The following is a 23,210-nucleotide window of genomic DNA, read 5'->3' on the forward strand; positions in this document are numbered from 1 at the left end:
CGCTGGGGAGTGAGGTGGTTCCTGACTCTCCCGAGAAGTCAGAGACCAGAGGACGGCGGGCTGGCTCCCTTGTGCCCAGGGCGACTCGGGTGCGTCTGGTGACAGGGCTGAACTTGTTGGTACTCGTCTTAAATACTGAGCTGAATCCTCTGTTTCCTCCCAGGAACTTAATTTGCCGGGTACTGGCCGCTCTCCGCAGGCAGCGTTCCCGTGACTTTCAGATGGGCCTCCCTGAGGACAAAGGGCCCTCACCTGAGTGGACACCCGGAAGGCCGGGCCCCATTCCTGGAAGGTGTGGAGAGCAGCCTGGGCCCTGCCAGGTCCTCCATGGGGAGAGGTTCAAAGAAGCCTTGGGAGAAGACAGTTCCTGACACTGCCTGGGGAGGGGGCCGGGCAGCAGCCCAGGAGTAGATGCAGGACATGACCGTCCTGACTGCATTGCCACAGGTGGGAGCCAGGGAGGGAGGGAGGCAGAGAGGTGTCTCCCCACGTGGCCAAAGTCAAGTCAGTTGCTAGATTTTTCTTCTCTGTGGTGTGGAAGACGGTCATTTTCCCCTGAATATGCAAATTCACAGCCTCAAGGCAGGGATGTGCCCCCAGCCATTTGGTGTCCAGCGGGGCAAGGCTGCCGCGTCTGCCCCTCCCACGGCCCCCTTGCTTTGGCGGGAAGAAGCCTCCAGCCAGAGCAGCTACATATGGAAAGGGACGGGCAGCAGAAACACTGTCTTGTGCTGTCAGCTCTGCCCAGGCTGAGGGCCGCCCCTCCGCCAGTGCCTCGTCTCAGGAAGTGGATGCTGGAAGGAGAGGGTGCCTCTGCCGTGGAGAGGCAGGTGGGAGGGTGTGAGGGGTGAAAAGATGTCTGGACTCAGAACCCAGCCATGTGAGCGGGGCGGCCAATTTCAAGGAGCAGGGGGAGGACATGGGGGTTGACGCGGGATGAGGAGGACACGGGGGTTGACCTGGGATGAGGTCTCTGCAAGTCTGCTAGCAGAGGCACCTGGTGGCACCGCGTGGGGTGCAGCCCCCAAGGCCACCTGGGAAGTGGGCCTTCTGCTCCCACCAGGTCCAGAGCTGGAGGAGGGTGATAAATTTGGTAATTTTCAAAGCAAGTTCCCCCAGGCCTCTCCACCCCAACCCCACACTCTCCTCCCTGGCCCCAGGGGAAGACTGAGAGGCACAGACAGCTGTGGAACAGGCTGGGACAAAGCAGGAGGACTGCCTGGAGGGGACTCAGCCTTGGACCCTGGGCCTGGGTCTCCAGGTGCCTAATTGCTGAGTGTGATTTCAGCCAGCAGGAACGGTGGGGTGTGTGTGACCCCCCCCCCCAGGGTAGGGCCACAGCCTAAAACACTTCCCATCTCCCCCCGCCCTAGCCACTAGAGTGGTCTCTCCACCCCTCCCTTTCCCCTAAGGCTCCCCGAAAGATGATCCCATGGGTCCTGTCCCCTCCCCCACCCTAACCCTAGGAGAAGCCACTTGACCATGCAGTGAGTGCTGGACCAGGAATCTGATCTGGCCTCTGGCCCCAGCTTGGCTACTGCCTGTCTGGCCGATCTTGGACATGGCTTTCCACACCTGTTTCTACCCTTGCAATGGAAAATAACTCACTCTCTGCCCCATGAAGGGGTTGTGGGGCTGAAAATTGTTCACAGATTGTGTGCCTGTCCCTCTGTGGCCACTGGAGCCAAAAATGGGCTCCCCCTGAGGGTGACTCTGGGCCCTGCCCACAGCTGGGGTGCCAGGAAGTACACAGTGTTTGTGGGAGAGGGAGGGCGCCACAGACGGGACTGGATGTGGGGAAATGGGCCTGGGGCCATGGACGAAGCCTTCAGGATTCAAACTCAGACATTAGTTCTTCCTTCCCTGCCAGTGTCCTACGTGAGAGTCCTGCCCCTCCAGGCTCATAGTCCACCTGTGTGTCTCTGCAGAATTCTGGATACTGATTTATATGTGAAAGCCGCCCCCACTGCCGCACCATCCGGAGTCCCTCTGCTCTTCCCCCAGAGCCCATGCTGACTAGAGCCAGTTTTCTCAGGAGCCGGTCAGCCTTGTCCAAGTCACTCTGCTCTGGTTTCCTGGGTGGGGGCTTTCCTGCCTAATGTTGGCTCTTGGCCAGAGGGAAGTCCAGGGGAAAAGCTGAGGGGGACATGGGAAATCCCAGCCTCTCACCTGCTCTGAGCTCACCTGGGAAGGGCACAAGCTTTGCCCCTGGTCCCGGGTCCAGCCCTCTTTCTCTGCTTCTCCCTCAGGACTTGTTCTTTCTCCCTGTCTAGATTCTCCCTTCTGTCCTTCAAGGCCCAGAGCCTCGACTGTGTCTTGGTGGGAAAGCACCTTGGAGGGGCAAGCTGGTCCACCCTGCCAGGTGGATCCTTTCATTCTCGCAGACACGTCTCCAGGGCTGGGATCGCCACTCCACGTCAGCCCTCCTTGGCTTCCCAGGCAGGCCCCTCTGACCGCAGCACCTCAACCCCACTGAATTCCCAAGGAGGCACCTACTAGGGGTGGAGGGGATTGGAGGGCCCTGAAGTGCTGGAAATAAGCTCTCCTGGCATCTGTTGGTCTAGAGTCGTGGGAGGAGGGCATGTCCCTGCTGCACGCATGGGGCTCTGCTGGACCTGCCCTCCGCTGGGCCTTCAGCAGGAACCGGTCCTGCTCTTTACATATTTTGGGTTTTAATCCCTTGTCAGGTATGTGATTTGCAAATATGTTCTCCCCTTCCATAGGTGGCCTTTTTATTCTGTTGATGATTTCATTTGCTTTGTAGAAGCTTTTTAGTTTGCCGTAGTTCCATTTGTTGACAATGTTCCTAGCATCACTACTGTGATACGTGGGGCTGCATGGATTGGTGGGCAGACGTGCACTGTGGAGCAGGGAATGTGCTAGTGCTGCCGTAGACACAGCAGCCCTTCACAGTCCAGGAGGCCTCTGGGCATGGAAAGTGAAATTATGGTCAGAGTCCTGTGCAAGAAGGCAGAGAAGCGTGTCATCTGTCGTCCAAATTTTAGCAATCAGGAGTGGTGAGAGTGAGAGGAAAGCTGGGTGGTACTGAGGTTGGAAGGATTACTGGTTATTTATATGCATTGGTTGGAAGTTAAGCTCCTCCTGACAAGACTGCAGTGAGAGCCTGGGAGCAGCTTTCTGGGGAGCATGGTTTGGCCTGGCTGGTCCATATACAGCACTAGCAATGCATTTGTGGTTCCAGAAATGAACTTACTGCTCTAGAGTGTGGTTGCCTTAGTGGGGCTGGTGGCTTTGCGGACGGCCTCAGCTGCCAAGTGAGGAGGTCTTTGCCTCAGTGCTGGCCTGGCCTGCGTCTTCCTTTGCGGGGATAGAGTGCTGAGCTCCCCCGATGGGTGGTTTGTTCTGTGATCTCAGACATCCTAAGAGTGTTGCCCTTTCACCAGTCACGCATTTATTGGAATGAACCTGCTCTTGTTTGGAATATCTAGATTGTCCCTTTTGACACTTCCTTCAGAGCCAATTTAAGCTGCACATAAAACCCAGATATTTCATTTAAAGTTAGGTGTGAGATAAGGTTGGACTCCTCGAAGTGGAAATTGGCAAGCTCCGTCCTTTCTTTGCAGAGTGGTGAAATCAGTCACTCCCTTTCTCTTTTATTTTGGCTGCCAGGAACCCCATTTAAAAGTATTACTCGCTGTTTAATCACTTGGATATGCAGCTCTGATAAGAAATCAAGTTGGAGCATAGATAACACTGCCTAGGTTTAAAAACTGTTCCATTATGTGATCTTTATTGCAATAGTTTTAGTCATCGTAAAATTGGTGCGACAGTCATTTAAGAAAAGTTGGAAAGTACAAAAAAGTGGAAAATCCCTGTGATTTTATTATTTTACAGTAAACAGGCGATAGTTTCTGGTTATATTTCCTCCCGGTCTTGTTCTTCTTCTTTTTAAAATTCAGTTTCTATTTTCGAGTTCGAGTTCGCGTGCAACCTCCGCCCTGGTCCCCGGGTGTCCTCTCCCAGCGCCTCTGCCTCCGGGCACCTGCTAGGGGGCGTGGCCCGATCGTGAATGGGCGTGGCAGGGCCCGGGGCGGGGGCTGTGACCGGAAGGGGCGGGCCCAGGACGGGGCGGAACTGGAGAAAGTAGGCGCGCGGCGGCTGCGCGCTCGACGCCTTGGAGACGCCGGCTTTTCCCGCCCGCGCCCGGCGCTGAGCGCGTCTCAGTCCCGCTGCCTCGCGTGTGAGTTCGGAGGTGAGTGCCGCCCCGCGCCCAGCGCCCCGGGTCCCCGCGCGTGCTCCTTCCCGCCGCCCCGTCCGCGTGAGGCGGCCTCGGTCCCGGGCCCAGGCACCCCCCCCCCCCGGCTCTCACGGCCCTGATTACGCTGCCAGAGGCGGAAGTGGGTTGTTGAGTGACTTAGTGGCCAGGGACCCTGGGAGGCCGGAGACCCTCGGCCACCAGGCCGCGTGCGGGGCTCGGTTCTTTGATCCAACGAACCAGTCGTGCGGCGCTGCCCGGGTCGCGGCGGTGGCGGCGAGGGGTGGGGCCGGGGGCCGGATGGCCCTCCCTGGGTCCTCACGGGGCCCAGATGGCCCTCACCCGGGCGGTGGTCTTCACTGGGAAGTCCTCACTCGGGGGGGTGGTCCTCACGCCTGAGCCCCTTTCAGGCGACTACCCCCCGGCCCTGCCCTTCCAGCGGGCCTCCCTCGGCGGCCTCTGTGCCGGGGCATGTGGTTTCCACTCCGTCGCCACCCTCGGGGGCGCAGACACGCTGGCGTGGGGGCCTCTCCTGGGCCTGGGTCCCTGCCTTCTTGGGGCAGACCCTGAGCCAGGGCCCCCGAATCCTGGGACGGGTCTGTGCTCGAGCTGGGCGGAGGGTGGGAGGGGGTCCTCTGGCTTTAAAAGCTGAGGTGGCTCCAGGAAGGCGCTGCTGGGAAGAGGAGGGAGCGCCGGGGCTGGGGCTGCGCTCCTGCCGGAGGGAGGAGCGGCGGGGAGAGGGGCAGCGTTTCGGCGGGGGTTCAAGGGCCAGCTTCCCTGCGCTCGGTGCCGGGCTGCCCGGGCCGGGTAGGGGGCTCTGAGGGACCGGGTGCTGTGTGGCAGGAATGGCAACTGTGATACACTGGGTTACAGGCTTTGGAGCGAAGAGCTGCGGGAACATGCTCTGGTTCGTGTGCGCTGTCTGGGGTGGACTCTGAAAGATGAATAGGAGCTTGCCAGCAGTGCAGGGCCCGCTGGGGGAGGTGCCCTGCTCCCTGGTCTTGCAGGGGGAGGCTCACAGCCTTAGCTGCCCTGGCGAGACTAATTGGAGGAACAGAAGTCCACGCATTTGCTGGTGAAAATGGCCTGTCCCAGCCCTGAGAAGGAAGGGTGAGGGCACGGGGTGATGGGGCCTCCCAGGGCAGCAGTCCTGACCAGGTAGAGGGCAGTGAGTGGTACTCTAGCTGTTCTGTTTCTGTCTTGTGCAAGGGGAGAGACGGGCCTGTGTCCTGATGGTGGACTGTGCGCATCTTGCTGGGGGTATCCAGGGACTCTGCCTCTCGCCGTGGCCACTGTAAGTGCTTCTGTGGCGGCACTTCTGGTGACCATTTGTCAGGCTGGGGATGTGGCAGCCTGGTGTGCCCCCCAGGCAAGCCCCCCACCCAAGTGGGCCTCCCTTTCATCTTGGCTGCCACCCTTGGCTGGCTCCCCAGAGACCACTGACGGGTCTGCAAAAGACAGCTAATTGAGGATGGTGACACAGCTCACTGCATGGGACACACGGGCAGAGCACTTTGTGTTTGGACAGAGGGTAATCAGTTATCGTCTGTCCCTACTTTTCGGATGGGGAAACTGAGGCTCGGGGTGGGGGGAGGGTAAGTAACTTGCCCAGGTTCACAGCGAAGGGAGACTAATTGGCCGCCGGCACTGCCTGGGTTTCCCAGCCTCTACCCCATCTCCCCCGTCCGCAACTGTTACACATGGGGCGAGGGGCAGAGGAGGACGCGGTCTTTCTGCAGGCCACCTCCATTGCAGGTCGCCGGGCGTCGGACCCGTGGACCCTCGGACCCTCAGTGGGGCTTTTCCCCAAGACCCCTCCCAGGCAGGCTCCCAGCCCCTTTCGCCACTCCTCTCCTCCCCTTACTGCCTCTTTGGTCAAAATGAGGAAGTTTCTGATGAAAGGATGAAAGGCAGACGAGCATCTGGATGAACCGCTGAGCTGCCGTTTCTGGAGGTTCTGCTGCAAACTGAGTTCTAGGTTGGCTTTTGGGTTCTTGTATCCAGCCAGGGTCCTAGAAGCCATCAGCTCAGAAAATGAGGAAGTGGTTTGTTGTAAATTACCCTCTGCCCTCAGTAATCCTGTCAGCGTGGTGGTGGGGGAGGTGGGAGCCAAGGTAGTCTGAAAGGGAAACAATAGAGTAGGTGTAAGAGGAACTGGTTACCTTCAGGCACACAAGTGCATGGGGCCTCTGGACCTTCTGCTCTGGTGGCAGGACATGTGGCCGGGGGTGCGGCTGCCAGCACTTGAGGAGAGGCCTCTTTGGGGTCTGGGGCTCAGCGTCACCAGAGGGTCTTGGAGACACCTCTCTCCTCTGTGACTCTAAGGGCAGGGTGGTGGTGGAGTGTTGAGACCAAGGCCAACCTAGGCGCCCTGCGGTAGCCCCTGGGACACGCGGCCCCTGCTTAGGTCTCAGAAGCCCAGGGCCTGGGCAGGTGGGAGCAGCAAGAGACTAGGTCGCTGAGGCTTTTGGCACCAGGAGGTGCACTTCCGAGGTTGGGGTGTAGCCCTAGGCCTGTGAGGGGTTCCCCCCTCCTGATTCCAGCTGCCTTTTTTTTAAACCTCTTTATTGAGATGTCCCACATGCCATAAAATTTGCCCATTTAAAGTGGTTTTTAGTATATTCACAGCGTTGTGCGACCATCACCACAATCTTATTTCAAAGCTTCTGAGCACTCCCAGAGGAAACTCCAAACACACCATTATCCCGTCCTTCTCCCCCAGCCCTAGACCTGGCTCATCTACTTTTTTCTCTGGATTTGCCTCGTCTGGGAAGTTTGTGTAAATGGAATCATACATGTGGCCTTTTGTGTCTGGCTCCTTGCACTCAGCATGATGTTTCAGAGTGCATCCATGTCGTAGCATGTATCACAACTTCATTCCTTTTATGGCTAAGTAATACGCCATTTTATGGATAAACTGCATTTTCTTTATCCATTCAACGGTTGATAGACATTCCGCTTTTGGCTGTTTTGAATAATGTCGCTGTGAACATTCACATACAAGCTTCTGGGTGGACGTGTTTTCATCTCTCTCATATGTATACATACATAGGAGTGGAATTGCTGGGTCATATGAAAACTGTTAAACGTTTCGAGGAACTGCAAAACTTTCCCAAAGTGGCTGCACTATTTTACATTCCCACCAGCACGGTGTGGGGTTCCGGCTTCTCCACATTTTACCAGTTCTGGTTATCGTCGATCTTTCTGATTCTAGCCATCCTGGTGGGTGTGAAGGGGTGTCTCATTGTGATTTTGATTAGCATTTCCATGATTAATGATATTGAGCATCTTTTTTGTGTGCTTACTGACCATTTGTACATCTTCTTTGGAGAAATATCTATTAAAATTATCAAGTTCTAAGAGTTCTTTATACATTCTGGATACAGGTCCCTTGTCTGATGAATGATTTGCAAATATTTTTTCTGATTCTGTGGGTTGTCTTTTCACTGATCCTGTCCTTTGAGGCACAAAAGTTTTAATTTTCAAGAAGTCCAGTTTATCTGTTTCTCTTATATTGCTTGTTCTTTTGTTGTCATATCTAAGAAATCACTGCCCATCCTAAGGCCATAAAGTTTCATTCCTTTGTTCTTTTACAAGAGTGTTACAGTTTTAGCCCTTATGTTTAGGTGTGGCATCTATTTTGACTTAATTTTTGTGTATGATACAAGGTCGGGGCCCAAATGCATACTTCCGTTCCCTGTGGTGTCCAGCAGTCCCAGCGCATTTGCTGGAAAGCCTGCTCTTGTACCCAGGTCCTGGCCCCGCTGGCAGAGATGAGTTAACCATGAACGTGAAGGTGCGTTTGTGGGCCGTCATTTCTGGTCTGTCGGTGTGCGTGTTTATCCTTTGACAGGACTGCGATCACTGCAGCTCGTTGCCAAGTTGGGAAGTGCTGAGTCCACCACGTCTGCTCTATCCTGTGCCCTTGCATTTCTTTATGCAAGGGCACCTTTTGTCACTTCCCCCCCAGAAAAGCCAGCTGGGAGTCTGCGAAGACCGGTGTTGAGTCTGTGGATCAGTTTGGGGAGTGTCACCATCAGAACAAAATACGTCTTTCGGTTAGAACGGGAACGATCTCATTTATTTAGACCTTCACTTTCCTTCAGTGACGTTCATAGTTTCCAGTGTACAAGCCTTTACACCTCTTTCATTAAGTGTATTCCCAAGTGCTTATCTTTTTTTTACTTTTTTAATTGAAGTATAGTCAGTTTACAATGTTGTGTCAATTTCTAGTGTACAGCATGGTGCTTCAGTCGTACATGAACATACATATATTCGTTTTCATATTCTTTTTCACCGTGAGCTACTACAAGGAGTAACATACAGTTCCCTGTGCTGTCCAGTGTAACACATTCTCAGTGCTGCTCTGTTTCTCAGTCTCACTTGCGGGCTGTTCATTGCGGACATATGGAAGGACGGCAGATCTTGCGGAGACTGTCCTGAAGCCTTGGTGAACTCGTTTATTACCTCCAGGGCTGTCAAGTCAGTATATTTTAAAGCTTCTCAGTTGGTTCCAGTGTGTGCAGCCAGGGTTGAAAACCTGTGGGCTGGATCAGTGGTCCCCGAGCCCTTGGGATGGGAGGGGAAGGAGTTTCCCCAGTGTCTGTGGAGAAGGCTGAGAGGCGGGAAGCTGGGTTCCAAGGAGGCCGAGGGACCAGTGTCCCAAACTCCAGTGTCCTTCTGTCCGGATGAACCCGGGTGGACCGAGTGGGTGGAAGGGAGGTCACAGTGTGTCCGGGGGACATGTAGAAGGAGCCCACGTGTAAATCAGGCAGTTTCCCTGAGCTCTGCCTTGATCCTGAACACCGCTGAAAGGGAAGGACTGCCTTCTTACAGCTCTAACAGTGATACCACTAGAGCTGGCAGCCACCTTAGAAATCTGGTTCCCTCCTCCCAGTAAAACCTCAGGCATATCATTTTGTGTTTGTATAAAAATCGTGGTTTCACCTTTTTTCTTTAATTGGAGTACTTGGAGTCACCCCTGAAAGCAAGGCTGGTGGGTCCGTGCGTCTCCTCTCAGCTCCTGGGGTGACTTCTTGGGGCGGGTGGAACCTCTCTCTATCCTGACTGGGGTCGTTTGGTTTCTGGTTTGTGCACGTGGACCAGTTACCCCGTTTGTGGTCTCGCTGACTGAGGGTCTGGGCCTGTGGTCCTCGTGGGCAGAAGACAGGGTCTGTTCTCTGCTGGGCAAGACTGGATAGAGAGTCGGACGGTTGGACGTGTCTGTGTGTCAGTGATCTATCTTGAGCTCGGTTCAGAATTTTGTGCCCACCAGGGAGAACAGGCCCGTGTCTCTGTGTTTTCTCTGGACCTGGGGCTGGAGTCCTAGGACGGATGCTGTGTGCCTCCTGTGTTCCGTAATTCACAGAGGCCTCTCTTTCCCCCTCTGGGTCAATGTGGAAATATTTTTTTTCACTGTTGGGGAGTTAGGTTGTGAAATGTCTTAAATGGAAGGAACTCTATTCTGATTGACTTGTGGGCCTAAATAAATGCTTATATAAGTCAAATACTTCTAAAATTTCCAGAAAATCAGGAAATTGTTCTTCTAATAACTTATATGTATTAGACTTTTAAAAGACTTAAAATGCACAGAAATAAACTCAGAAATGTTTTTAAGACTACAGGTTCATAAGCAGACTCAAAGATAGAACAAACCAGTGGTGACCAGTGGGGAGGGGAGGAGGGAGAGGCAAGACAAGGGCAGGGGATTGAGAGGTGCAAGCTGTTAGGTATAAAATGAGTCAGCTACAAGGATGCGCTGTGCAACACAGGAATGTCAGTATTTTATAATAACTGTAAATAGAAGTAACCTTTAAAATTGTGAATCACTGTGTTGCACACCTGTAACTACATGTGTAACAACTATATTTAAATTTAAAAAAGAGTTCAGGTTCCCATGATTAAGATAAATATTTGGCAAATGAGAATAAATTAATAATTTTTGGTTAAAAAAGTTTTCTCTGATTTATCAGTATTATACTTTGTACTGAGTATATGTAATACTCAACATTCAATATACCAACATAGTGTAATAAAATTTTATTCTACTTGGTCCCCTCCAGATTTCTACAGATTTACTTATCAAATGAGCTGATGTTACTCTTACATAATGTTTAAGGTTATGAAAAACATAAATTTGTTTTCAACTAAATTGACTTGAATTCTGATTGTTTTTAATAGCATTCCAGCTTTGGATGCTGCACAGTAAATTGAGTTAATTAATGGGCAATCACTGTGTACCTAGATAACCTGGAAATAAGGCAGGATGCTGAAACATTGGTTACCAGGTATAATTTTAACGGTTTTCAATAAACTAAGCAGAGGCTCTGCCTCTGGCCAGCAAACCTGGTTGTAAGGCCCCGCACTGCACCTCTAAGGTGTGCTGTGTCGGGGGCCGGTCCTCCGTCACCACTCACCTGCTTCTCTGTGAAGTGACCTCAGTCACTTGGCTTAAAAGTCACAGAAACACTTGTGTATAAGCTTTTATTTTCAAGGAAAAGGAGTAGCTGTTATTTTCCTCTCAAAGCAGCGTTTCTCAAGCTTTTTTGGCCTCTGGATGCTTTTACATATAAAAACTACTGAGGAGCCTGGAAAGCTTTTAAGTTTTATCTGTTTTTTGTTAGAAATTAAAACTGGAGAAAATTTAAAATATTGTTGATCTGTTTGAAAACACCAGCATGCTTGCTGCTTGTGAACATAATTACGTGTATTTTCCAAAACAACATTTTTAGTGAGAATGACATTGTTGCGTATTTTTGCAAGTCTCTTAAATGTCTTGAGTCTAAAAAGAAGCTGCAAAACTCCCAATTTATCAGAGTTTGTCTCGATGGTCTTGCCTTTGCTGTCAGAAAGAGATTATTATCTGCCAAGTGGGTGGCAGAGAGTCTGTAAAACAGAATGTTTGCTATTTTGTGTCTTTGGGGGAAACAACCCCACGGAAGACAAAGGCACACCACTCATGATGAGCTAAGGTCTTGAGTTTCGTTCACTCTTGACCAGATCCTGTTTCTCAGCATCCATGGTCCCATCTGTCAGTGCCCAAGTGGACTCTGGCAGCACTTCCGAAGACTGGACCCTAAGTTTAGGAAAAAAAACTTCCCACGATATCTTTTACACCTAAAGAGAGACTTCCCAGAGTGCCCCTGGAGAGTCCCAAAGGTTGTTCACCTTATAAAAAGACATATTATAAAATTAATTACATCTGTTTGAAGTGTTGTAAGAGCTTTGTGGGAAGAGTGGTCAGAAGAGGTGCAGCCCCTTGGTTACGTGTCTGGGTAAAATGTCACTAATGTAAGTAACTCAGACTGTGCTTTGTGGGAGCGCTTTCGCTGTCCACGATCCGGTTTTATTCCCGGGAAAACACTAATGGGGTTTGTTCTGTGCGGTACCCAAGAGAGGCGACCCCCTTCTGTTGTGACTTCGTTGGTTAGAGAAATCTGTGAATCACTCCCAGTGGCCAAGTGGTCAGCGATTGGGGCGTCCACAGCGGGGAAGGGTGGCGTCTGCACCTGACCTTTCCAGACCAGGCTTCCTCTCATCTGGCTTTAGCAGCCGAGCCTCAACCCGGGTGCGGCCCCGCCCTGCAGGCAGCATACACTGGACACCGGGGTTTGCCTGGAATGCTGCCGACATTTTAATTTCCACTTTCTAGATACACAAGGAAACTTTCTTAAACTGTCAGCCATAAAAATCTGGCAGACAACTGACATCTGGCTCTTACCTGCAGAATTCTTGTTAAGCCTCCTCGTTTTGTGTGGTGATACAGGGTTTTTTCCAAACTTTTTTTTATTGTGGTAGATACAGAATTTACCTTTTTAACTATTCTAAGTGTACAGTTTAGTGGCATTGATAAGGAATTAATTCTCTAAAAAGCAGACGGCTTCTCACGCAAGTGGGATCAGACAACATGTGTTCCTGTGTCTGGCTTGTTTCATTCACAGCATATCCTCGCCATCCCATGACGTCCACGGTCACATAATGCTCACACTGTCACTTGATGTCCGCGTTGTCACAGGTGTCAGAATTGCCTTCTCTTTTGTACATGTGGTAAAATATACACAAGTTTTTCCGTTTTAACTGTTTGCAAACGTACAAGCAGAGGCGTGAAGCCCACGCACGTGGCTGTGGCCCCATCCCCCCGGCCCCGGCAGACCTCAGTCCACCGTCTGTGAGTTCGACCCCCAGGGACCTCAGAGAATCGCAGAGCATCTGCCGTTTTGTGTCTGGCTTATGTCACTCTCACAATGTCCTCCAGGTCCCTGCGTGTGGCACCAGGTGCTGGAATTTCCTTTTTGCGGCTGATTGTATCTACCGTGTGGATGGGCACATTTTGCTCGTCCGCTCACCTGTTGAGGGACACTGTTTGCACCTTGGAGCTGCTGTGAGTAATGCGGCCGGGAAGGCCGGGGTGCAGCCCGTCTGTCCTGCTCTCACTTCCTGTTCACTTCCTGTATACCCGGGGGCAGAGCTGCTGGAGCAGACCATGATTCTGTATATAATTTTTTTTGAAAACTGCCATACCGTCCTTTTGCTTTTTTAACCTGGATTTAATAACACTGGACGAACTGAGAGCCCTTGTTCCTGAGTGATGCTCATGTGCTTGGGTGTGACAAGCCACTTGTCACAGAACTGAGCTGTCTTGGGGGCAGACCTGCAGAGCCGCAGGGAAGCCAGTCTGGCCAGGGGTCCCTGGTGGTAGTGGGAGGAGGGTCACTTCCTGGGGGCCCGGAAGGGCGGCAGGAGACCGAATATACGGACAGACAGTGGGCCGACTGTAAGCTGACAGAGGAGGCCCCTGCCCAGGGGGCCAGCCTGGTAAGTCAAGTCAGACTGCCCTCTGGCGACGTCCTGGAAGCTACAGATTACCTCAGGACTTGGTCAGTAACTGACAGCTTCCCTGGTTTTTGTTCCTGCTTCCAACCTGGGTCTGCGTTGGACTCTGCCCTCCAGGGGCCTCTCTCATCGCAGAGCTCCCCCACCCTCTGCTGCCAGGCGCCAGTGTCCGGATCAGTGGCCCTTGCTCCCCAGGGCTGGGCTCCCCTCCTTTCCAGAGGAATTCTTGCACCTCTGTGGGGACTGCGGGTGAAGCCTGGAGTTTTAGGCCTGGCTCCTACTCTCAGGCAGCAGAAAGCCCAGTCCGAGCTCACTGCTGAGCTCAGGCTCACCTGCTCGCCACTCAGAAGCCATTGTCGAGGCAGGTGTCAGTAGAGAGGAAGGTGCTTTAATCAGAAAAGCCGGCAGCCTGGGGAGAAAGTGGACTCTTGCTCAGAGACCACGCCGAGGGCCCTGTTCCGCTGGGGTGTTTTCAAAGGGAGAAGGGGGACAGTCCTCCCTGCACGGACTGATGGACTCTTCAGATGTACTCTGCCCACGATCTGCCCGCGGGGTTGCCAGGGGGCTGTGGGGGCGGAGAGCTAGCACGGCCGTCATCCGGTCAGACTAGGCGTGGTGTGCATTCAGGGAGCCTAAGTCAGGAGTTGGTTTCAGTTGCTTTCATTCCTGTAATTAGGTTCTCTTAAGGGTTAGAGGGGAACAGAAACGCGTGAACAGGAAAGGGGGGAAAGAGCTGCTTTCAAGCTTCCTTATGAAAATTTCCAGACCTGAGTCGATTCTGTGCCTTTGGTAGCTGTTTAATGCCACGGATCTAAATTTGCAAAAGAAACAGAGGAGGCCTCGCTGGTTAACTAACGCTGCTGCCGCCAGGATGGGCCCGTGAGGCAGCCTAGTGAGACCACCTGTGTGTGAGAGTCATCTCAGCCCAGGCTGGAGACTGTCTGGAGAAACTGCGAAAGACCCACATGCACAAAACCCCCGCGTGTTCTGGCCAGCTGGCCCTCTCTGGGTTCCTTGATTTGGGGCTACTGAAGGCCTCTGTAAGTGGCAGAAGACTGGTGCCATTGCCAGCGACGTGCCCAGACATGAGCCACCCTTCCTCCTTTCCTGTGGGTGTGGAGTGGTTTTATCGTCTTACTCTTTACCCCATTAAATAGTGAGTTCAGTAAAATCTAGTATGTGTTCATTTAAGAAGGAAAAGTCACTCCCCGGCGGGTCTGGGTCTTTTTGTGCATCTGTGGCTACAGACACATCAGCAGAGCTGGCCCTGGAACAGCAGGTCCACTCATGCCCATGGTTTTCATTAAAAAATGCCACACGGCCCCGGGCTGTTGTCTGAGAGTGCAGAGCGCAGGTCTGGATGAATTCTGCGCAGATTAACCCCTGCTTGGTTCAAGGGTTGTTCAGAGGGTTAGGATATTTTGTGAAGACAGGAATGCGGCCAGTGTGAGTGACATGGTCATGGACCAGGCGGGGGCGGCCGGTGAGGTGCTTCTGTGGAGAGCATCCTGATGCTGGCTCCTCAGAGCGGGGTGGCGGGGGGGCCTGTGACTATGGCCGTGGTTTGGCCTCTTCCCTGGGGGCTGTTCTGTCTGCTGTGTCCTGATGCTGACAGTGGCTCCCGCTCTGCCCCTTGCCTGTCTGCCTCCACCTGCGTCTTTGCTCTTGGCCCCTTTCCTCCCAGACACTCAGCCCGCCCCGCCCCGCCCCGCCCCATAGGGTGCATCGGCTGGGGATGCATGAGGCCAGGGCACCCGGGACAGGGAGGTGGAGGCCGCTCTGCCCTTCCTCCCTGAAGAGGAGCTGGCTATCCGTTTTGTCTGTCTTTTCCTCCTGGGTGTTTAGGAACCGTGTGGAATGACCAGGTTCGGTGTTTCGCTCTCCCAAATGCCAGTTCACTTGGTTTAGTCCAGTCTCCAGTGGGCTCATCTGGTCCCTTCTTGACGCTGGATTATTTAGTCTGTAAGATACGCTGAATGGAAGCTTTAACCTTCTGTGTAATTGTCAGATACATATTCTTTCTCCTTCTTTCTATGGGAAATTTCTCTTCTCTGCCCTTGAAGCCACGTGGCTCATGGGGAGCTGGCCTGCCTGGCCACCGCTCGAGTGTGTACCACGGAGTCAGGGTCCGTGCGGTGTGCCCTGGGTGGTGGCTGAGGGGAGGCCTGTGCTCAGGTGGTGGCAGTGATGCAGCAGACCCCCAGGAACGCTGGGTCCTATTCATGGAGGCAGCTCGGTGCTGTGGGGAGTCTGTCTGCCCTATTTGCCTGAGCCATGAACTTGGGGTGGGGCCTCAGTCTCCATAACGGGGTTCCGCGCTCCCCAAGTTTCAAGCTGCAGAGGAAGTGGCAGCCCAGGGTGCGCACAGTTGGGAAGGACGGCTCCTCTCTTCCCTGAGGGGTCCTGGAGTGGGTGTCCCTGCAGGAACCAGCACCCACCCTGTGTGTGTTCTCTTCCAGGCCACCAACTTTGACCCCTGAGAGCCGGAGCCTGCCAGGCTGCCTAGGCCATGGATTCTAAGGTCAGATGCTGCGGTTGTCCTGGGGGAGGCTTGGGGGGACGTAGTGGGGGGCAGCCCTGCGGAAGGAGCCTCTCACTCACAACTCCCTGGAGCACAGGGGGAGAAAACGGGCCTCTCGTCCCCTCGCCCCTCTTGTCCTCACCGAAGGACAAGGAGGCTTTCTGATTGAAGGCCTCTGAAAGGCTGGGAGCTCCTGGGAGTGGTTACCTCGGGCCATATGGGCCAGCCCCCTTGGTGCCTGCCTTCTCGGTGCCTAAATGCTGCCGGGTGCCTTGAATGAACATGGGCGCGAGAAGGAATCACAGCGTGGCCGGTCATATCTGCTTGGTCTTCCTTCCTCTTCTGTCATGTCAGGGCCCAGCACCAGGTACCCCCAGTCCCACCAGCCCCTGTAGGAGGCGTCTGAGGAGATGGGACTGTGAGCTCGGTGCCCGGGTTCCTGAGCAGCATCTGGCACCTGAAGGGTCTCAGCGTGAACCTTGCAAACGTCCTTCTAAAGGGATGGCAGCCACGCTGTTACCTGCCGGGTGCTGCAGGAGAAATGTCAGCTGCTTGAACAGAAGGGGTTTGGGGAGCTGCCCTTGTGCTGGCGAAGGCCTGTTATCAGGGTCCAAATTGCCCTATGGTGCCCCCTCTGACTTGCGCCCAGGGCGCCCGCCACTGGTCCTGCATCTCCGACACCTGTACCGGGGAGGGGGGGTGCGGAACCCTCCCCTTTTTACTTTTTCCTTCCAGCAGAGACTCAGGAGTCCCCCAGCGTTAGTTCGTGAGGAGACTCCCAGGCGCCTCCTCTTCCCCCACCAGAATTTGCATGTCCAGTTTAAAAAAAATTACAGTAAAATGTACATAGCGTAAAATTAACCACTGTAAGGTTTTTAAGGCGTAAGCTCAGTGGCAGTACTTTTGCTCACCCTGTTCTGTGGCCGCCACCGCCCGGCCCCTCGTCCTGTGCTTCCTGGAACAGTCTGGCTGCTTCGGGGGCCACACGGGTGGAGGACTCACGCAGCGTGACCTCTTGTGTCTGACCTCACCGAGCACAGTGTCTCGGGTTGGGGGTTTTGTGTGTTTGTGTGGTGCTGTTTAGCCACACTGTAGTGTTCTTCTGTGATTTTTTTTTTTTTTTTTTTTTTTTTTTGGTATTTAGAAGAGCAAGAAATGAGATTGGTTTTAGGGCTTGCATGTTTGATGTTGCCTTCTCTAGGTTTGGACACCAGCACTTTTCCAGTGTATCAGACACACTGGCTACCTGTCCATCTTTTTTTCTGCATTGGAACTGACTTTATAGCGAGAGGTACTTTGGTCCAGCAAGGTTTCCTAAGTCTTCATCATTTCTCGTAACTCAGTTTCCCTGTGACCTAAAGGGACAGCCATCAGAGCACCCGCCTCTGAGACGTTCTTGTCAACGGTGGTCACTGGTCCTTCCTTGGCCCGTCCCCGGCTTGTCCCTGGCCCAGCTGGTTCTTGGTGCTGGGATGACTGCCCATCCTGGGGTCCAGTCCAGCCTGTTGCTGTCACACTGTGAGAACGGACCCCATCCATGGGCTGCCCGCTCGCAGCTTTGGGACCCGCGCCCCTAACATGAAACGCTTCCCTCCCACCGTCTAAGACACTCGACCTGGCCAAGTTCGTGGCAACCAGTGTGCTGCAGCCAGGCTTTGGGACCCCATTTGCCAGCCTCTAGGTGAAGGGAGTCCAGGCAGAAATGGCCTGATTTAGTTTCCTGGGGCCGCAGCCACGAAGCCCCACAAACTGGGTGTTTTCCCTCCGTGTCCAGAGGTCTGAGGTCCAGGTGTCAAAGGGTGGGTTCCTCCTGGAGGCTCTCCTGGTGCCCGGCTGTCTGGGCAGACACATCACTCTGGCCCCCGCCCTGTCTTCCCATCGCATCTGCCCCTCCTTTCTCTTGTAGAGACACCAGTCTTTGGATGTAGGGTCCTCCCTAGTCCACTGTGGCCCGACCTTAGCTCAGTGCCATCTGCAAAGACCCCATGTCCGAAGAAGGTCCTGGGGTCATGGCTAGGATGGCTCTGGGGGCACCGTCAGCTGCATGGCCTCGGCCCCGGTTCCTCCTTCCCCACCAGGAACCTCCCTGAGGCAGAAGGGAAGCACTTTGAGTTTCTAAGTTGCCTTGTGCCACCTGGCCTCACCGTAAAGGTTTGATACGTAGAGCTTTATGTACATTTTTACCTTTTTCAGGAGTAATTCTGGATAAGGCTTAATGGCAACATATGAGCACCTGACTATGCATGTTATTTATTTAAAACAACTTGTCCTCTAAAAGTTTTCTGATTTTTCTTTTTCTTTTGCAGTTTTTTTTTTATTTTGGTGGTGGTGGAGGGAATTAATTGTATTTAATTATTATAATTTTTTTTAATGGAGATACTGGGGATTGAACCTAGGACCTCATGCATGCTAAGCACACGCTCTACCACTTGAGCTGTACCCTCCCCCAGTTTTCTGATTTTTCTAATGAAAAACATTAGGGACCTGGAAGCAACTGCTACCTGCACCTGTGTTTTCCTCTCGTGGCCACTTCCAGCCCAGGACGTGTGTCCGTGGGTCCTGCTCTGGGCAGGTCCCAGGCGGTGCCCGTCGTCCCAGCTCTTGGGTGGGTCTGCCGTCATCCAGCCGCTGTGCGTGTGCGCCTGCAGTCAGCGCCCCGGGAGTCCCTCCTGGTTCCCTTGGGGCCGCCTCGGCTTCGACAGGAGCCATCCTGTCCTGGTAGTTCTCTCTGTAGGCTCGGTCAAGGGGCTTACCCACCTGAGCCGGCCACAGCTGGCCAAAGGCAGACGCTGTCTGCGGTCACAACTGTCCAGTCTGTACTGAAAACCTGCTGGATGCGTGGCCAGTGAAGGAGGACGGGGGGGCCTGGCAAAGCGCGTTGATGCAGGGCTGGCCGCTAAGTCTGCGTCTGCCTGGCTTCCGTCCCCCAGGGGAGCCACTTCTGCAGCAGCAGCAGCAGCAGCAGCAGCACTTTGCCCTCACCCGCGGGCGGGCACGCGGGTCCCCGGGCTGGCGAGGCCGTCTCAGGTGGCTTTCATCTCAGGTCAGCAACGGTGCAGGCCCCCAGGATGAGCGCATCACCAGCCTGCTGGTGTTCAGCTTCCTCCAGAGCTGCTCCCCCTCCAGTTTCCGCAGAGAGCTGGAGGCACTGGGCCACCAGCTCTCCACGTGCACGGCCCTTGACGATGAGCTGCAGACAGATGGCAGCCAGTGGAGCCACCCCCTCGGGGGCGCAGCGGACACAGGTAGGCATTGGGAGGGCTGTGGGCTCATCTCCGCCTGGTTCCTGCTGCACGCTGCCCTCTGGGCCACTCCAGCCTCAGGCTGCCTCAACTCAGTGGACAGGGGTGTGGCCCAGGGATCCAGCTGCTGTGTCTCCTGGCTGGTCCCCTGGGGAAGGATGAGAAGGCCTGGGGGCAGGAGCAACAAGCAGAGGCTGTCCCTGGGTGGCTCTCCCACACCGTCCCTGCTTTGGGGCCCCAAAGCCTCGCTGGACGCAGTGGCCAAAGTGATGACAGTAGGAAATGGGCGTGTGGACGGGGACCTAATGAGGTTTGGAAGCAAAAGGCAGGTAGAGGCTCTGGTGGCCACCTCGTGATGCTAACTCGTTCCCTCGGCTGGACTTGCCGTGGCTCCTGAGTTGCTGGAAGGAGGCGGGAGAGGCGAGGCAGTCAGGGCTGCAGGAATCGGGTGCGGTGGAGCTGGCAGTAGCTTCAGCAAGAACCCGGGGTGGGAAGGCCAGGGCCCGGAGCGGTACTGAGCACAGTCGGTGTGGCTGGACCTCCGATGGGAACAGTGGACGTTCAGGTCCAAGATCACGTCAGATCCGGGTGACTTGTCCCTGAAAGTGAGGCAGGTGCGTGGAAGGTTTTGAGGAGAGAAATCAAGCTCGAGTTGCATGCCACGGTCCAGGCTGTGGGGAGGCCAGCAAGACAAGCCTGAGGGGGCACTGGGGGGCCAGGGGGAGGGGGGGCTGCATCCAGGACCTGTGATGCCAGCATGGCTGGGCTGCAGAGCCCTCTGGGCCACTTCCTGGGGAGATGGCTGTCAGATGCAGGGGCCAGAGCCCAGCTAGCTGCAGTCACAGCTGCCTCAGCATCACGGACCGTTTTCGGGAGCAGGGGTGGGGAGAGGCCGGCTTTGCTCCAAAGCAGAACCGCCGTGTTCTGGGAGGAGGGGTCAGCGAAGTGTCGTCTGGAGCCACCCTCTCTGACGTTTAGTTTCTGCGAGTCAAGAGGAGGCCATCTGGGACATCGCCAGGCAGCTCGCACAGATTGGGGACACAATGGGCCGCAGCATCCACCCAGGGCTGATCCACGGCCTGGCCGCGCAGTTCACAAATGGCAGCCTCTCGGAGGAGGTGAGCGCGCACACCCACGGGCGGTCAGGAAGCGGGGGCTGCTCAGGGTCTGTCCTGCACCTCGGGTCCTGACTGTCCACAAAAGAGCTGGAAATAGGACCAGCCTGACGACCCTTCAGGTAAGAACTAAGTAACTTGACAGGAAAAACCCAAACCTTCAGTCAGATCCAGCGTTTGGGGACAGAGCCCCCAGAAGGCGAACACCATGTGTGCAGCTCTTTCCTCCAGTTCAGAGAGTTGACCGAGGGAGCCTACAGAGCTAAGTCCCCACCAGGGCTGGCCCCAAAGGCCGTCAGGCATGTGTAGGAGCCGGGGTGGGGGTGGGGGTCCACTACTGATGGCTAAGGACGCAGGGGCCCCCAACACTCAGAAATGTAGTCCAGGGTCTGGCCCGTCCAGGGAGCTCCCTTTTGAGGTTTGAAGGTGTCGTGGCGCACAAGCAGCTGTGACGTTCTCTCCCCCTCAGGGAAGGTCCTTTGGGGGCCTATGGTCCATGGAGGCCTCCCCTGGACGGGCGGGAGGGGTTCCTCCTCTCCCTGCACCCTTGCATGAGGCCCGGATGCCCTCAGTGGGCACTGACCCTCAGCTCAGGTGCTTTTGGTGGGGGAGGTTTGTCTCCATCTGCCCTCTCAGACCAGAGTTGTCCTCACTCCCCTCCAGCATCTGCTGCTGACAGCACTCCTCGAGAGGAAGGCCCCTTCATGGCTGTCACTGTAGGGCGGCCTTCCTCCAGCGGGAGGAGGCTGGTCAGCGAGGCTCCGTCTCCTCCATGCAGGACAGAAGGCGGGGCTTCGCCACGACTCTGGGGCAGCTCCTCCAGGCCTGCCCCGCAGATGTGGACCAGGAGAAGACTTTGCTCGTGCTGACCATGCTCCTGGCCAAAGAGGTGGCCAGTCACACGCCAGCCTTGCTCCAGGACGTCTTCCGCACAACGGTGAACTTCATCAACCAGAATCTTCTCACCTATGTGAGGAACTTAGTCCAAAATGTAAGAGCCAGCGACACCAGCTCCTAGGCATCTCCCCTAAGGTCTGAGACTGTCTCTGCAGGGCTGCCTGCTGGTGACCAGACCCCAGGGAAGGCAGTCTTCCTGCTCAGGAAGAAAAGCCAGGTTCTGCTTTCGTGAGCAGGAAAGGCGCTGGTCGGAGGTGGTGAAGGCCGACTTGGCGCTCGTGACAGGATGGAGGGAAGATGGTGGGAGGGGCCCAGGCTGCCTCCCATCTCCTTGCGACTTCACCTTGTCCCAAAATGAGTGTAACTTACGTGATTACCAAGGAGGATCAGCGGTCAAGAGGGGACTGCAGTCTGTCTTCTAAGCAGGGAGTTTGAGGCCACAGTTCTTTGTGGCCCAAGGAAGAGGCCAGGCAGGCCTTAGGCCTCTGGCTTGGGTTTATTCACAAACTAGCTGGAAGGGAGGTGGGCGTCTTGTCTGAAGGTTTGAAAACATTAGTGAATGGGCTTTTACTTGTCAGAAGCACGGCTCAGGCCTCTGACCCTCTTCAGGTTCCCTGATGAGCCTTAAAAGCGCGTGCTCTGCATGGTCTCCAGCTTAACAGGCATCTTACAACTGGGGTGAACATAAACCCCAATCCAGTGTGAAAGCATGCTGAATCGTGGGGAGGAGAGAAGCCCGAGAACACAAGTCTGTCTGTTACCAGCTCACCCGACGTGCGGGGCTGAGACAGCCTTGGTTCAGTCCTCGGCACCGTGCGTGATTCGGGGAAAGCCTGCGTTTGCAAAGCCCCGGTCCACTTCCACTGACTGGAGGTCTGAGCACGGGAGCCTGGCCTGCGGGGCAGACAGGCTGACTCTGTTTTCTGTCCCTGCCACAGGAGCTGGACTGAGTGGACCACTCGATGAAAACAGGGCTGGAGAAACTTGAGCTGGTGACAGCAGTGCAGCTGCCTTCGTGGGTATTTAAGCAGCTGAGAGGACCATCCCAGAGCCGGTGTTTAACTGGGACCACTCAGCAACCTCCCTTCCCCCGCCGAGTGAGCGTGTGCACACGTGACTGTTCCACACTGTCACCTGAACCCGTCCCCACGCCAGGCCTTTACCCGACGTCAGCTGTGAGGGCCCCACCTACTGTAAAGGTGTTCAGGTCTTTTTGTTTTAAAAAAGTACCCACTCGACTGCTCCTGAAAGTTCAGCCCTGGGGGTGGTCTCAGGGCAGCAGGGCTCTGTGTTTGAGGACCAAGCGCTGGAGGGGGGGGGAGGGGGCGTGCCCCTTACGAGTGAAAAAGTACCCCTGGAAGGAGGGACAGCCTAATACCAAGGAAGTCCAGTCTTCCTATTTAAAAACCAAAGGGCACAAGAGGTCTGGGCTCAGTGGTAACATCAGGCCTCAAAAACATGTTTTTGACTTTTTCCTTTTATTTGAGTCAAGAACCAAAGGCACTTACAAGGTGTGGAGACGACTTCAAGTCAAGCAGTTTACAAAGTCACCACGCACCCTCTTCTCACCGAGCTGCGCCCGTGGGGGGTATCTGGAAACTCCCCTCTCCCCAGCCGGCCCCTCAGCTCACCCCTGCCTGAGGGCTGCGTGTGGAGAGCAGCTCTCTGGGCATAAACGTGAAAGAACATTTAGTCTTCTAGAAATCCAGCATCTGAGAGACTCCCTGTGGTGGGGACACAAGCCAGAGCAGAGGCAGCACACATCACTCAGCACCAGAGTAAACCAGGGGCACTTACGTTTTGAAACAGCGCAGCCCAGTCTGTCCTGCCGAGGCAGAGGCAGGCAGTGGACGTGGGGCCGTCGTGACTGCGAGCGTGGTGCTTTGGGAGGCACGTGAACAGGGCGGTGAAGTAATAAACATGTTCTTGTCACCAAAACCCTTGTGTCCCTGAGTCTAAATTTATCAGAAGGATGACTCCACGTGGTTCAGCACTGAACACGACCGCCCTGGGGCCAGGCCGCCGTCGGGACACATCTTCCAGGGACGCTCTCGCTAGGGGTCCTGGACTTCGAAGGATTCATGTCCCGGTGGAAACAGGTGGAGCCACACGAACCACCCCTCATACCTCTGTCTCGCTCGGGGGAGACTCATTTTCCACAGCGTCCTCACCTGCCACTTTATACATGTTTTAGTGAAACATTTTCCAGGCCGAGTCAGATACTTCCTTGTTCATACGGCAGGATTATCGGCTTGTCTCCCCATCACAAAGTTTCCAGTCTTGAGCACATCCTGGAATTTGGTGCATTTCACATAACACAATCCTTGTGGGCAGAACTGGAAAGTGTTTGATTAAGACGGTTTCATCCTGCTTTTTAATTATTTAAG

The 23,210-nt window shown here is 54.7% G+C and overlaps 1 protein-coding gene across 3 annotated transcripts; it reads left to right on the forward strand.

The window, feature by feature from the left end:
* The first annotated feature begins 149 nt into the window (after positions 1-149).
* BID (BH3 interacting domain death agonist) lies at positions 150-22,761 on the forward strand. 3 transcript variants are annotated; one of them, XM_074357907.1, is made up of 6 exons: positions 150-292; positions 15,508-15,569; positions 18,613-18,814; positions 19,790-19,929; positions 20,705-20,917; positions 21,762-22,761. In XM_074357907.1, exons 2-6 carry the CDS (start codon positions 15,558-15,560, stop codon positions 21,771-21,773), a joined length of 579 nt encoding a protein of 192 aa, XP_074214008.1. In that variant the 5' UTR covers positions 150-292; positions 15,508-15,557; the 3' UTR covers positions 21,774-22,761. The 3 variants fall into 3 exon arrangements, with proteins under 3 accessions (XP_074214008.1, XP_074214007.1, XP_045380003.2); XM_074357906.1 differs by lacking the exon at positions 150-292 and adding an exon at positions 4,057-4,213; XM_045524047.2 differs by lacking the exons at positions 150-292; positions 15,508-15,569 and having other exon boundaries at positions 15,594-18,814.
* Positions 22,762-23,210: the final 449 nt, after the last annotated feature.

This window comes from Camelus bactrianus, chromosome 34, assembly GCF_048773025.1.
Source record: "Camelus bactrianus isolate YW-2024 breed Bactrian camel chromosome 34, ASM4877302v1, whole genome shotgun sequence".
Classification (NCBI taxonomy): domain Eukaryota; kingdom Metazoa; phylum Chordata; class Mammalia; order Artiodactyla; family Camelidae; genus Camelus; species Camelus bactrianus.